This window comes from Callorhinus ursinus, unplaced genomic scaffold (genome assembly GCF_003265705.2).
Source record: "Callorhinus ursinus isolate GAN/ISIS: 27379988/994484 unplaced genomic scaffold, GSC_fseal_2.0 scaffold2, whole genome shotgun sequence".
NCBI lineage: Eukaryota > Metazoa > Chordata > Mammalia > Carnivora > Otariidae > Callorhinus > Callorhinus ursinus.
The window spans coordinates 78827946-78844180 of record NW_027397064.1 but is presented as its reverse complement, the minus strand read 5'-3'; the positions used below and the strand labels follow the sequence as shown (position 1 = coordinate 78844180).

At 37.3% G+C, this 16235-nt stretch overlaps 1 protein-coding gene across 2 annotated transcripts in view; it reads left to right on the top strand.

Moving 5' to 3' along the window:
- The window catches only part of EPC2 (enhancer of polycomb homolog 2), a 121994-nt gene that overhangs the window by 40280 nt on the left and 65479 nt on the right, over positions 1–16235 (top strand). For both annotated transcript variants that reach the window (XM_025856172.2, XM_025856165.2), the window contains exon 2: positions 8348–8507. In XM_025856172.2, coding sequence (XP_025711957.1) covers positions 8348–8507 — 160 coding nt within the window. The remainder of the gene's footprint in view (positions 1–8347; positions 8508–16235) is intronic.

The following is a 16235-nucleotide window of genomic DNA, read 5'->3' as shown; positions in this document are numbered from 1 at the left end:
CTGGAAAAGTCACAAATATGTGGAAACTGAACAACACACTTCTGAACAATCAGTGGATCAAGAAAGAAATCACAAGGGAATTTAGAAAATACTGAGACAAATGAAAACACAGTATAACAGTCTTTTTTAAACTGATAACTCAGGGCGCCTGGGTGGCTCAGTTGGTTAAGCGACTGCCTTTGGCTCAGGTCATGATCCCGGAGTCCTGGGATCGAGTCCCACATCGGGCTCCCGACTCAGTGGGGAGCCTGCTTCTCCCTCTGACCCTATCCCCTCTCATGCTGTTTCTCTCTCTCTCTCTCAAATAAATAAATAAAATGTTTTTAAAAAAACCTGATAACTCAGTTGCATAGAAAAGTTCAAATTGTTTACATCTCTTGTTTTATGCTATTAATGTCACAAATTAAATCTTTTTACATTTTGTGTCATTAACATAGTTTTGTATTTAATACTTTTTAAAAAAGATTTTATTTATTTGAGAGAGAGCACGAGAGGGGGGGAGGGTCAGAGGGAGAAGCAATTCCCCACTGAGCAGAGAGCCTGATGAGGTCTCTATCCTGGGACTCCAGGATCATGACCTGAGCAGAAGGCAGCTGCTTAACCAACTGAGCCACCCAGGCACCCTTAATACTTCCTCTTATGCTTTTATCTTTTACGTTCTATACCAGAATCATAAGTGACTTATGCACCACCATTACAGTATCTCAAGATTCTGCATTTGTCTATAGGTATACCCTTACCAGAGTTTTATGTTTTTGTGTTATTGTCTAGTGTCTTTCTGTTTCCACTTGAAGGGACTCCTTTTAGCAATTCTTATAAGACAGGTCTAGTAGAGATGAAGTCCCTCATTTTTTGTTTATATGGGTAGGTCTCTATCATTTGTCCTTTGTCATTTTTGAAGGATGGTTTTTCCAGATAGAGTATCTTGGTTGGCAGTTTTTTTCTTCCAATGCTTTGAATTTATCAGCCCACTCCTTTCTGGCTTGTAATATTTCTGATGAGGAATTGTTGATAATTTTATGGGTGTTCCCTTATACATGATGGTTTGCTTTTCCCTTGCTCAAGCTTTCAAGATTCTGTCTTTGTCTTTGTTGATGTTATTTGAGCTTTTTGAATTTGGATGTCTGTTTCTTTCCTCTGATTGGATTTTTAGCCATTGTTTTTTTCAAACAAGTTCTCTGCTCCTTTCTCTTTTCTCTTTTTGGGGCTTCCATAATGTTTATATTTGTCTGTCAGTAGTGTCATATAAATTTCTTAGGCTTTCTTTATTTCTTTCCCCCTTTTTTGTTCTTCTGACTAAATAATTTCAAATGATTTCTCTTTGAGTTCACTAATTCTTTCCTCTGCTTGATGAAATATGCTCTTGAATCCCTCTGGTGTATCTTTCAATTTGGTTACTGTAATCTTCAGCTCAGAATTTGTTTGGTTCTTTTTGATATTTCCTATCTCTTCATTGCTATTCTCATTTTGTTCATGCATCAGGTTCCATGATTTCATTTAGCTGCCTATTTGTGTTTTTTTTGTAGCACATTGATGTGCTTTAAGATAATTATTTTAAACTTTGTTGTCAAATAATTTACACATCTCCATTTCGTTAGGGTCGTTGGAAGATTTGTTTCTTTGATTGAATATATTTCCCTGTTTCTTCATGCACCTTGTTATTTTTTGCTGTAATTTGTGCATTTTATTATTTTTTTAACTTCACTTTTTTTTAAAGATTTTATTTATTTTGAGAGAGAGAGAGAAAGTTAGAGTGCACATGCACCAGAGGGAGTGAGCATGAGTTAGGGGGAAGAGCAGAGGCAGAGGGATAAGCAGGCTCCCTGCTGAGCAGGGAGCCTAGTGTGGGGCCTGATACGAGGATGCTGGGATCATGGGGACCTGAGCCAAAGGGAGATGCTTAATTGACTGAGCCACCCAGGCACCCCATGCATTTTATTTTTTTACTTTAAATATTTTTTTAAGTTTATTTATTAATTTACTTTTATTTTTTATTTTTGTAATCTCTACACCCAAGGTGGGGCTTGAACCCACAACTCCCAAGATCGAAAGTCATTCTTCCAACTGAGCTAGCTAGGTGCCCCTAATTTACGCATTTTTCAAAAACAGTCACCTCTCCCAATCTTCTGTGAATTGGCTTCCTACCGGGAAGGCTTTTTCCAGTCAGCCCAAGGCAGGGAATCTGGAAGCCCCTCAAACCTTTTCTGGAGATGTATCTTCTCTGGGCATGTGCACATAATTTCCTTAATTGAGTATTCAGAAGTTTGTAATCTTTTGCTCCCTCTGGTGTCTCTCTGCAGTACTATAACTTCTTTGGTGCATCAGCAGTACTCTTGAGTTCTCTCCTGTTCTCTGCAGTTCCCCCAGGCATTCAAAGAATGCTGGCTGGTTCAGTCAGCCCTCTGAGTTAGCTGAGACAGAAGTTAGTCCCTTGGGCAGTTTCCCAAAAAGCTGGAATGTTGGATGTACATTCTGCTTTTCTCTTTTCTTCCCAAGAGAGAAGCTGTGAGAAAAGTGTTTTCTCTTGACTGCACCAAGCATTGTCAGATTGTGCCTGTGGTCGTGAGGATTTTTTGTATGTCATCTTCCTCCTTTGTGAGCTTTTTTTGATATGTATATTCAGATCTGTTATTTCCAGACATTTTGGGGGTTTGTTGTTTTGAATATTCTGTTGCATTGTTTTGTTTTTTTCTTCAGGGACTCCAATTATATGAATGTCATGCCTTCTTTGTTTTACATCTTACTGTCTTCCTTATTCATTTTACTTTCTTTATCTCATTTTCATTCTCTTGGTCATTTGACAACCTTTATGTAACACTTTTTTGTTTGAGTATATTTTGCACTTGGCTACTAGTAATTTCAGTCTTCATCTCTGAGATAATTGTTGTTTTTCTTTTTTTCCTGAGTTAGCTCTTTTCATTTTTTTCCTCCTTCTCTGATCTTAGTTTTTGAGTTTCTGATTCAAAGATATTTTTCATATCTCTAAATGCTTCTTTGGGGCATGTTAAGTTTGGTGCATTTTTCTTGAAGTTTTTTTCTGTTCTTCTCTCCTGCAGAGTGGAGAGTTTCTCATTACAGGTATAGTTGAATCTTTTTAAAAATTTTAATAATGACAATAGACTTCTAGGTTTTCTTTACTTCTTTAGGTTAAGGGTGGTTCACAATTTTATTAGTTCTATGGTACCCTCTTCTGTCTGTGTAGAATGATCTACTTTGGAGGAATAGGCAAAGAAGTACTTGTCTCACTTCACCTGTTTCTAACTAGTGTTTCAAAATCCGTATTATCTTGTTTTCTGTAGGACAGATGGGCTCAGTTTTTATCTTTTCCTTCTCTGCAAGGACTCAAAACTTCATCTTTTGATTTTGATCTCCCAGAATTTTGCAACACTGTTTTGGGCTGATGGCTCATCTCTCATTCTCTTTGTTATTGTGGCTTTATAAGTTTCTTAGTCCTTTATTGGTAAATTTACTCTTATAGGGTGGTGAAGTAGATAAATGTAGGCATTTAGTCTGCTATCTTTAACTGGGGGTTTTGCATGTGAATTTTTAAAATACCAATGAAGAATCTTTGATTTTCTTTCTTTTTTTAATGCAGCCGATCTCAATTGATAGGTTTTTTTTTTTAAGATTTTATTTATTTGACAGAGAGAGACACAGCGAGAGAGGGAGCACAAGCTGGGGGAGTGGGAGAGGGAGAAGCAGGCTTCCTATGGAGCAGGGAGCCCGATGAGGGGCTCGATCCCAGGACCCTGGGATCATGACCTGAGCCGAAGGCAGAAGCTTAACGACTAAGCCACCCAGGCGCCCTCAGTTGATAGATTCTGGTACACAACAAGTTGGGGCATGAGGTTGCCAAGATGGAAAAGAGTCATACAAACAAGGATTCAAATTTCAGCACTGCTGATTTCTGCCAGTGTGGCCATAGAGCCTTAGTTTACTCTTCCCCAAAAGAGAAAAAAAAAAATTCTGCCCTGCATTTTGTGGGATAGTGCTTGGTACTTATTATATATGACTAAAAGCCATGAGTTATTTAGTTCCTTTTAGTTTGCTTTTAACGGTTTGTCATTTACTACTAGGAAAAACAGAAGGCACAGAGAATGTAAATATCTAGGAAAATACGAAAATGTTTAGGTATAATACATAAGTTTCAAAAGGATATTTCAGAATGTCAAAGTCGTAAGAAGTGACTGTATTTTGGTGGTGAGTCCCTTCATTTAAGATGCAAAACTTTTATACCACTTTTTAAACTTAGGAAAGTAATACAGATTTATTACAAAAAATTTGGAAAATATGGGAGAGCAGAAACACAGAAGAATATAAGGCCCACCTAAAAAACATTTTGTGGTGTATTCTATTCTGTATTCTTTTAGTTTATTTTCTCTACACACATACTCATTTATATTTATACATGTTATATTTATACATCTAAACTAGCACCCATCCACCTGTCTCTTACCTCAAAGTATCCTAACATCTTTTCAGGTTGGTAGAGGTCTGCATCATGTTGGTTTTTACTACTACCCAGGTGTTCCGTTTTATATCTATAACATAATTTTATATAACTAATTCTCTGTTGCCATTTAGACTTTATGGGTTTTTTTTCATATTATAAACAATGCCTGATAAGCATTTTATTTAGTCATTCTTGCCCCTTTGTATGTTGACTTTGGTGAATTTCATAAGTGGAGTTGATAGGTCAAAAGAATGCCTTCTTAATGGAAAAGAATGCAAGTAGCCCTTTTTTTTTTTTTTAAGATTTTATTTATTTATTTGAGAGAGAATGAGAGATAGCACGAGAGGGAGGAGGGTCAGAGGGAGAAGCAGACTCCCCACTGACAGGGAGCCCGATGCGGGACTCAATCCCAGGACTCCAGGATCATGACCTGAGCTGAAGGCAGTCGCTTAACCAACTGAGCCACCTAGGCGCCCCGCAAGTAGCCCTTTTTAAAAAACAAGTAACCTCACCAACGCATAATGCAGCATGTAACAAGGAATCACCATTATTCCTGCCAACGCTTTGCCCCAGTAAAGACAAATGAAGACTGGTTGTACCTACTTCCAGGATTTTGTATGTTTGTCACTGGCTATGGTTATTGTATGAAGCACAGGCCTCTAGAAGCTCTATCGTTGTTGGTTTTTTCTGAGTTTTTAGGTTGAGAGTCTGTCTGATAATATGGGGAAGGAAATGATAGCTGAGAATTTATTTTTAGAGCTAAATTTGGTCTGTAAATTAAAATGGGGGAGTGTGTCATGATCTGGCTCCTTAATTTCTGGCTGCAGCTCTGTCATCTGCCAGCTGTGTTAACAAGAAGAGAGTCATCTGTGATCTATTTTTAAATTTCCTCACATGTAAAATTAAAATAATATTAAATCTTCATCTATTAAAGATGTATTTCAGTAATTGGATAATACCTAAAAATGTTTTGTACTTAGGAGAAAGTCCATTATATATCAAAAGAATCTCTTCAAACCAGAAATGTGCTACCAGTCATCACCCGTGTTTCTAGATTATTAGCATTACAAGAACATGTTTTTTTATTTTTTTATTTTTTATTTTATTTTTTAAAGATTTAATTTTTTGAGAGAGCACAAGTGGATGGAAGGGACAGAGGAAGAGGGAAAGCAGACTCCTCATTGAGCAGGGAGCCTGATATGGGCCTGGATCCCAGGACCCTGGGTTCATGACCTGAGCTGAAGGCAGACGCTTAACCAACTGAGTCACCCAAGTGCCCCAGGTTTTTTATTTTTTATTTATTTATTTTTCAAATTTTACTTTATTATGTTAATCACCACACGTTACATCATTAGTTTTTGATGTAGCGTTCCATGATTCGTTGTTTGTGCATAACACCCAGTGCTCCATTCAGTATGTGCCCTCTTTAATACCCATCGCCAGGCTAACCCATCCCCACCCCCTTTCCCTCTAGAACCCTCAGTTTGTTTCTCAGAGTCCATAGTCCCTCATGGTTCATCTCCCCCTCCGATTCCCCCCCTTCATTTTTCCCTTCCTACTATCTTTTTTTTTTTTTTTAACATATAATGTATTATTTGTTTCAGAGGTATAGGTCTGTGATTCATCAGTCTTACACAATTCACAGCACTGTATGGAAGCCTTGCAGGGAACAAAAGACAGCCAGGTTTTTTATTTTTAACAGCCCATTCTAGTAAAGATGGAATAGTCAGAGAACATTCAAGTCAGAGTCCTGAAATTTGACTCTCTCATGTATTTATACCATAACTAAGAGCAAATCATTTGTTTTTTTTTTTAAGATTTTATTTATTTTTGACAGAGAGTGCACAAGCAGGGGAAGCAGCAGGCAGAGGGAGAGGGAGAAGCAGAGCCCAATGTGGGGCTCCATCCCAGGACCCTGGGACCATGACCCAAGCCGAAGGCAGATGCCTAACCGTCTGAGCCACCCAGGCGCCCCAAATCATTTGTTTCTTGAGTCTCATATATGATGTAGTATAATATCTATCCTTGTCCCCACATTTGAGGGTTTAATAAGCTTTTGATTGTAGATGTACTTTGAGAACTATAAAACGTTATAAAAATATAAAGTGGCGTTTCATATTGCATCACTTTACTTGACCAGGAGAGGAGAAATGTCAGCAAGGTAATAGGAAACTATAGACTTAAATAGTGCTAGAAATTCCTCTTTCCAGAGCCCGGTTTTCCTAATTCCTTGATGCTGTTTGTGGGTGTGTTTGATCCTGTCACAATTTTTTAGTTAACTCAAAAGTTTTTTTACTGAAGACTCTTACTAAATTGATAGTACTATTTGTATGGAGAAGTGTATTTAGTGCTCCAGCTTGGGATCTTACCCTATGAAGAAAAACATTTCTTCTGGTATTGAAAGTGGAAAAACTCAAATCTAAGCTAGCACCCACCCACGTGTCTTTTATCTCAATTGCTTGCCTTTTATTGAATGTCTCTGAGCTTTTGTCTATTTTGGACATTTTGTTTGCCTGATTCTTTCTTCTTTTCTTTTTTTCTTTTTGGTCTTTGCCTTGCTAAATCTAAATCTCTATCGATCCTGAAAGTTTTAAAGATTTTTTTATTTAGTTGAGAGAGAGTGAAAGCGATCACAGAGGGAGAGGGAGAAGCAGACTCACTGCTGAGTGGAGAGCCTGATGTGTGGCTCAATCCCTGGACCCTGAGATCATGACCTGAGCCGAAGGCAGATGCTCAACCATCTGAGCCACCCAGGCACCCCGATCCTGAAAGTTTTAGTTTCGATGTTACTTTCCTTGGATATCTTTTTCTATCCTCCTTAGACAGTGGTTTGACTAATTGAGAAGAGACATGCTTGTCAAGTCCAAACATGATTGCATACTTAGATATCTCTCTTCTACTAGCTAAGTTCCTTAATAGCAGAGTCTCTCATTCACTCTTAGTATCTGGTGTCTCCTAGGTGCTCTGAAATGTATTGAAAGAATGACACTGATAAATTCTTAGCCAGTACTCTTTTTTATCTTTTAGATAAATCACAGAAGGCCTCTCTGATAAGATGAGACTTGAAGGAATTTTCAAAAGCATTCCTTTTGGATATTTAGGAACCTGAAGGAAAGGCAGTGTGGCTACAATAAAGGATGGGTAGGGAGAGGTAGAAGATAAGGTCAGAGAGAAATAAGGCCTTATAAGTCAGTGATAATTTTAATCTTTAATCTGAGTATGAAGGGGATCTATTGGGGAGTTAGTTACATGACCTAATTTGCTTTCTACAAAGTAAAACTACTTTGTTGAGCATGGTCCCTTGTGGGTCAAGGGAGAAAGTAGGTATTAAGTGATGGGGACAATGAAAGTTACTAGAATCAGGATGTATTTTAAAGGAACTTTTGTTTAACCTGAGTTTAAAAATATTTCTTGCTGTGATAGTAATATAGTCTGTTGAACATAATTTTTTCTTTGAGTTATTCAGTATTTTGTACTGTTGCAGTTTCAGGTTTGTACTTGCAGAAGATAATTAAAACCTGTGACAAATCTTTTCCTGTCATTCTCATATTTTCCCATATTCTGGTATTGGTGACAAACACCTCTGTTAATTTAGCAAACAAGGAATCAATTTTCTTTTAATTGAGATGTTAAGTTCTAGTTTGTGAATATGTGTATGATCTTTAAAGAAAATTCTACTTAATAAAATTATAAACATCTAAGGTGATATCAGGATGAGCACAAGTATTCAGAGATATCATTGGCAATGTTTTCTATAGTTCTATGGCAAAGAAACTGTTTATAATTAATTCTTAAGTCACCTTGCAGTTATTAAACAAAGTAAATTTTAAATAGAATTATGCATTGAATTAACAGTATTAAAATGACTTACGTTGCCTATTTTACGTTTTCCAGGAACATCACTTACAGCGAGCTATTTCAGCACAGCAAGTGTTTAGAGAAAAAAAAGAGAGTATGGTCATTCCAGTTCCTGAGGCAGAGAGCAACGTCAACTATTACAATCGCTTGTACAAAGGAGAGTTTAAACAGCCAAAACAGTTCATTCATATTCAACGTAAGTTTGTTGATTCATTGTTTTCTGTATGTAATTTAAATTTGCCAACTAGTGAAGATCCTTTCTCTCTTTTATGCCCAAAGAGATTTTAATTTTTTAGTGCGTATACATTAATTCATAGAAATGTAAAACATTAAGGAATAAAATCTCTCTGTGCTTAACATCTGAACTTGGAAATCATTTTGAGTGTTAGTTGCATTTGGAACATTTGATATTTAGTACAGAATTTTGTGTAGCACTTACACCTTATTATTATACATCTAAAAGTTGGTGGATTACTGTACTCAAATTTAACGTTTATTTTTAAAGGCCTAGTGGCTATAATGCTGATTATGGGTGAATCTTCAGAAAGTTTTTAGAATTAGATTATACCCCTTTGCCTTCATCTAATTTTTATAAAATTCCATTTCTGCCTCCTTGATACTCTTTTCTCCCCATTGTTATATTTAATCACGATATCTTGCCTTAAAACTATTTCCGTAATTTCTTATTATATCTACTACTTCTCCATTGCTTTTCCTTACCCTCTTCTAATGTATCTTCTCCACAAAGTCCACTGGGACCAGAGTGGTCTTCTTAAAGTTGTCAGTCTGATCTAATTATTCCCTGGTTTTAAAATCATACTATTCTTTATTGTCTACAGTAGGGGTTTTCAGGGGATGGTTCAAACAGATGCTGATGTTTTGGTATCTTGTCTGATTGTGTAAGAAAAAGCCTTGCGTAGCTTGTTAAAATAGAGATTCCAGGGCTCTGCTTTAGGCCTACCTGTCTGAGGTATGTGGCCTGGTAATAAAAAAGTTCTGCAGGTAATTATGAAACCTCTCCAGATTTAAGACTATAAGATTGACTGTTTTCCATCAGTTCTAAGATGCACATTTTTTTTATTGATCATTTTTGAAATGAGATTGCATATTAAATTGTTGTCCTGGATTCAGGTCTAGTTTATCTAAAGAAAATCTGCATTTGTTTCTGCCAAGCATCTAGGGACACTTCAACAGGAGACCATTTTAAAGTCTTCGCTGTTTATTTTGTTTGTTTTTAGACCACACTGGTAGCTTTAGTTCAGGCTGCAGACCTTCCCAGAGTTCACTTCTCACGGGGAGAATTTTCCCTCCTCCTTTCTCACCTAAGGGCAAGTTGAGAAATGAAGTTCCTTGCTGTAATTTTTTGCATAGCTGGTTTATTTCTTTACCTTACACTGAGGTTGTTGCCACTTGTTAGTATATCTTTGTGCAGGAGTATTCTATTAAACTTAATAGACTCCAGCAGAAAGCTTTTTTTTTCTTCTTATAGTACATCAAGTCATGGTTCACCTTATAACTGATGGCAGTTTAGATTTGACAGAATTCAGTAATAGCCGAATTCTCTAGTTTGAATACAAGACTCTGTGATTTTTTTTCCCTATCTACTCCATTAACCTCATTTCCTGTTGTTCTTCCCCTCACTCTCTTTACCATAGAAACTAATGTAAAATTACTCACATTTGCCTGGTTGTTTCATGTTTCACACTTCCTTGCACATGCTATTCAAGTCATCTTTCCCCTCCTGTAACTCATTTAAGACCTTACTCCCCGAAGAAGCTTACCCTGACGCTTCTCATTTGAAACACCTCTGTGTTTTACTCATCTCAGTATCTTCGTACATACCTCTATTAGAGGACTCATCATACTTCATTGCAATTATTTGTAACTATTCTTTCTCTCCTTTTAAACTATGAGCTCCTGGGGCAGGGACAATGTTTTATTTTCTCTTTGTATCTTTAAAGTGCATGGCTTTAGATATACAATAAATAGTATGTTTGTTGACTGAATCGTTTTTAAATGGCTTTTAAAAAGGCTCTTAGGCAGGGAGTCTGCTTCTCCCTCTGACCCTCCCCCCTCTCATGCTCTCTATCTCATTCTCTCTCTCAAATAAATGAATAAATAATCTTTTAAAAAAATAAAAATAAAAAAGGCTCTTAGGTATCAGAACCATTTTCCAGAGACTCTTCTCTGAAGCATTCAAGAGAAATATGATGCAGAAATTGTTTATGTGATTTGTTTCCTCTGTATTCTTGGACTTTGACCCCTTTAGCTTGTTGAATTTGCCTTACCTTTGTATTGGGAAGGAGATAGCTGTTCATATTCATAATAGGAATTATAAGGATTTTTCAAGCCAAAGTGTGTGTGTGTTGTTGTTTTGTATTTTAGTAACAGTGTAGCTGGACATCAGGACCATATGTAAAAACCATCCTAGAAAACCAAGAATGAAGAAATTGGGTGTAACCTATCTGGGTTAGGCCCATTAGATACAATAAATATGAATCTTGGGTTGGCTTTTAAATTTCACTTAATTCTATTACCATAGAAGATGGAATAAAAATAATAGAACATTATTTTAACTTTCATTTTTTTCTTTTAGTCTGTCAACATATGTATTCTACATACTATACACAATATGCTCTTGCACATACAAATTTTTATTCTTTTTTTTCTATGTACATTTTAAATTTCTTAGATTTGAATATAGTCTGTGGTTGTCATTTTCAGTGCCTATTAATTCTTTCAAATTGATACTCCACAGTTTGCTTACTACTATGCCTATTACTGGCCTTAAACTTGTCTGTACTAAAATTTAAATTCATGTTATCATTGAGATTTTTTTTTCAAGGAAGGGCTTTTTTTCTAAAGTTTATTTATTTATTTTTAGTAATCTCTACACCCAGTGTGGGGCTTGAACTCACAAACCCGTGATCAAGAGTCGCATGCTCTTCCGACTGAGCCAGCGAGGCATCCCTCAAGGAGGGGTTTTTAAACATTTTTTGACATAACTTCTTTCTGTGTCCTTAAGTATAAAGAATTCCAGAAAATACTGCACTGGCTTTTTCATTTTGCTCTTTATACAATAGATTTGAAAGTATCCCCCGTTTGCTTGGCTAGAAAAAGACATTGTACAATTGCCACAGTAGGGTGGCTTACTTCACATTGATTGCCTGGGCTTTTGGCAGAAGCTTCTTTATTGGTCCACACTGCCACTAATGTGATTATTATCCATTTAGAGTTGTTCAAAGAGTCTCTTGTCTATCGGATAAAATTTTATGTTGTATTTTAAGGCCCTTCTCTGTGCCTATCCAGCCACAGTTCCCTGTGGGTTCTTCACTAGAACACCAACCGTACTGAAATGAGCTGTTGGAAGTGAAGGTTTCTTTCTCTAGATGGTAAGCTTCTTAGCAGCAGAACCAGAATACAGGCTCAATACAATTTTTTTTTCCAATTCCTCTAACCCTTTGCACTTTCAGCTACAAAATAATGAGCTCCTTGCAACACTCTGACTTATGCCATCTTTTCTCATATCTTCACGCCTTCGCATACCCCTTTACCTCAGTCCTCTTGTTAAAATATAACTTGTTCTCTATGTCTCGTCTCCAGGATTACATTTAGCAGCCTTCTCTAAGCAAACTGTTTATCTCAGGCCCTCCTGTGTCATGTGCACACCCTCACTGTGGCATTAACCACCTTCAGTTGTGATTGTTCGTGCTGTGTTGTTTCACTAGGCTATAACAGTCATTAAGAACAGGCACACATTTTTCCTTTTAATTTCACTGCCCAGTAGTACCTAGCGTGTGGTTAGGTATGCAATTTAATATTTGCTGAATAAATAAATGAGTGAATGAATGGATGATTGAAGATAAAAGTATATACACCATGGCATTTTTGAGACACTGATCTTGTAGGACTCAAAATTGTACACAGAACCAAATATAACAATGAAGTTATTGGTATGTACAGTGAAATTGAGGACCTGTGTGGATCCAAGTTGGGAATGAAAAGTGAGCTCTATTATTTACAACAATGTTATTTTAGGACAAGAAGGAGTTGGGAGTGGAATGATTCTGGTCTTGGTGTGGATGGGAGAACATTGTGTCTTCCTGTCTCTTTCAGTGCTATTTCTCCATAGACATCTGTATTGGTAGTCTGAGGAACTTCTTTAATCAGAACAAACTGGGGTATTCTTTACAGATTGGAAGCATCTTGGAGGCATATAGTCTTTGATGACCTAAGATACTTAAACTGTACCTCATTTGGCTAATTCTGCATACTGGTCAGTTGGATGACACATGCGTAAGATGCTGTCTCCGTTTTACTTACTGTTACAACAGATTTACTTTGGGTACCTCACCCCAGATATTTTAATTCCTTCATGCCTTTTGGAATTTAAGAACTTCATCAAATTGAGAACCCAGACTTTTCTCCTTGAGGAGATGACTTTGTTTACATTGTAGTAAGTTCTTCATTTTGACCTTCCATTACCCCTTTTATTTAATATGGTAAAATTTTGCTGTTAACATTAAGTATCTCAGAATTTTAGAACATAAAGGAACTTGAGATACTGTTTCAGTATTGTTTCATAAGTGTTCTGAAGCTAATTTGTGTCTAGTTTTGAACTCAGCTAAATGGTTCTTGAAAATAGGACTCCTTATGTTGTTTTCAAAGGAAAGGTCTCTTCCTTGTCTCACTGCATTACACCTACAAATACATATCAGTAGACCATCTCACCTGCTTCTTGGCTGAAAGAGAGGAGAGTTCAGGAGGACGGGATAGGTGGGAAGTAGCACCTCCTTGTTACCTGCCAGGCAGGGAGAGGAACTTACTGAAAGGAGATTGACTTCTGCTATTTGTATCTTCAGCAAAGATAATAAAACCCTGGGAAAGTGCCAGTCTTTGCATTATGCTAATATGCACTTCAGTACATGTGACGGTGGCTTCTCAGTCTGATAAAGCTGACCATTGTCAAATCAATATTGGGAAAAGAAGAAAAATTCCACTTACTCAATGTAAAGTGGACCTGTATATTCCACTAGGTTTTCAGCAGGAGTGAGATAGATGCTGGCCTAACATCTAACTTCAGTCCCATTATCCTTGCAGTGTCCTTTGCTGTTCTCATTAACAAAAATGGTGATAATTGACCCTTTACCCTGGTGGGACAAAAATGTTTTGATTGGTAAGAGTTGGAAAAGATCCCAAATGAAGAGCATTGCTTTGTTTATACAGTAGAACTCTTGGTGAAAAGGATGCATTCTAAGAACATCCCTTTTTATAAAAATGTTACTAGGTGTGTATTAAGCAGTTAAATTGAGCACAGATCTCGTGAAATGAATCACACATTTAAATAAATATTAGAAAAAAACAATCCTATGAGTACAGAAGGAGAGTGTATCGGATTTGTGGAGAACACATTCCAGGTGAAGCTAGATCCCACGTTGGGGTGATTTGGAGGCACGGTAATAGGAATAGTAAGCCAGGCTAGACCCTAAGGGCAACCCACATTCAGATCAACTGTCTCTAAGGATCTCTGTTCTCAGGATTATGCTGAGCCTCCTATTCTTAGGTAAAGCTGTGAGTGTGGGTCTGAAGGCTGAAATGGTAGAGCAGTACCTGGGTAGCTACTAATGCAGGAAGGAGGAAACCCCAAACTCAGAAAGTATTAAAGTAATGCCAGGTGTTTTGGGAAAAAGCACAATAATCATTTGGTGGTCTGGCTAGAGAGATGAAAAAGAAGTCATAGTACAAAGAAGAGAGCCTTTGGGGCCTTTATGCATTTTTTATTTATGCCCACTATTAAAAAATTTAAAAATTGGGATGCCTGAGTAAAATACAGCATCACAAATTAAAGACCGTGGCTAAAGAAATTCAAGAGAAAACAAAGACACTACAGTAAAAGGTAAGTTTGATGCATAATAGTGCATATTTTAGGCATGATGTAATTAATAGACAAAAGTAAAAAAGTAAGACTGGTTTTAAGGTGCTGCATATTTCAGTGCATGTTTCCTGGCGCTGAAGCACTTAGAACTCTCCTGCAGGGCCACACAAAGATGATACTGTGATGTAACCCAGCATACCTGATTTTGTTAATAGGAGTTACCAGAAATAGGCTTTTAGCATATTCACCTAGCTAGCTGACATTTCCATGGAAGATTCTTCAGTGACATCACACTGCCCTGAGAGTTGGCACCTTTAGCATTTTGTGTGTCTCCCTATCTACCATAAAAGACTAAATTTCCTTCTCATCTTACCCCCATAAAACAACTTAATGGGCTGCCTTCCTATAAAAATATTTTCTTATATGCTTATTTCCTGACAATTTTAATAGAAGACTAAACTTTTCTTTCCACAGTTATGGGTAAAGGGCATAGTAAAATAGCATTTACTGATTGCCATGCCCAGGTCCTTTTAGTGTTTTACATGTATTAAGTCAGTTATGCCTTAAAGGAGCCTTATAAGGCAGCTAGTGTTTTTATCCCCCTTTTAAGAAAAATATCACATAAAGGACGCCTGGGTGGCTCAGTCATTAAGCGTCTGCCTTTGGCTCAGGTCATGATCCCAGGGTCCTGGGATCGAGTCCCGCATTGGGCTCCCTGCTCAGCGGGAAGCCTGCTTCTCCCTCTCCCACTCCCCCTGCTTGTGTTCCTTCTCTCGCTTTGTCTCTGTCAAATAAATAAAATCTTTAAAAAAAAAAAAATACTACATATAGAGCCCAAAGTAATACAGCTAGCAAGTGGAAGAGTCAGAATTTGAACCCTCTGGCTCCAGAGTGTGCCTACTTAACTCTGATATACTGTTTTTCAGTCATGGCTCATCATTCTAAGATGCAAATACTGATACACATTAAACAAATACATTTCTATTCAAATGTGGTTGATGATAGAATCAACGATGCAAGTAAAGGATTCCTTTTTTCATTTGTTTTGTGTGTGTGTGATGGATAAATTGCAGGATAGAGGATAGGTTGTCTGCTGATAGAAAAGGAAATCCTGGACGTGAAAGGCAGATAAAAACACCTGTTATGACACTTTTTTGGTTTGGCCTGGCAGGGTTGATTGATGAATGGAAGAGCACTGTGCATGGGGATGAAGGAGATGCGAGGAAGAGAGAAAAGCTTGAAGAAAAGGGAACCGTGAGAGTAATATAAACAAGTAATAAAAGCGCATTTTACAGTTTTGCTTAGGGTAGTGAGGAGCTCTGAAGACAATCCTGCAATTTTCATGGAGGGAGGTCCAAGTTGGGAAAGGGCTGTGTGGCAGTTACTGATTTTAACCTCCAGCTAAACGCTGTGGTGGGCAAACAATAAAATTTGCTTTGGGTGGAATCAATTGGACTTCATAGAACCTTGGTCAAGTGGGCTTTATTTTTTCTATCTGTTTAAGAAAAAATCAGAGTTACTAGTACTTCTCATGGTTGTTCAGAAGAGGCTAAAATGGAAAATAGAAGTGATGTAAAAGATGAAAAAATAAAAACAGCCTCCATGATGATGTTACCTTTTAAATAACCCAAGATAATATTTTAGTGGTTAAAATAATTTTTTCTCACATTCTTCAGTAGTTAATAAAATAATCAGAGTTATAGGAATATAAGAACCCCCTACCCCACCCCTGTGGAGGTTAAATAAATCCTCCCTTTTCACCCTAAATTGGACCTTGTTCAAAAATACTTCTCATCCCTGGCTTAAGAATCTCTTTTGTGGAATATCTGGGTAGCTCAGTAGGTTAAGCGTCCATTCTTAGTTTAGGCTCAGGTTATGGGATCAAGCCCCACATCTGGCCTCAGTACTCAGCAGGGAGTCTGCTTGGGATTCTCTCCCTTGCCCTCTGCCCCCACCCCCTGCTCATGCTTGCATCCTCTCTCTGAAAGAAATCTTTTTTCTTTTTCTTTCTTTCTTTCTTTCTTTCTTTCTTTCTTTCTTTCTTTCTTT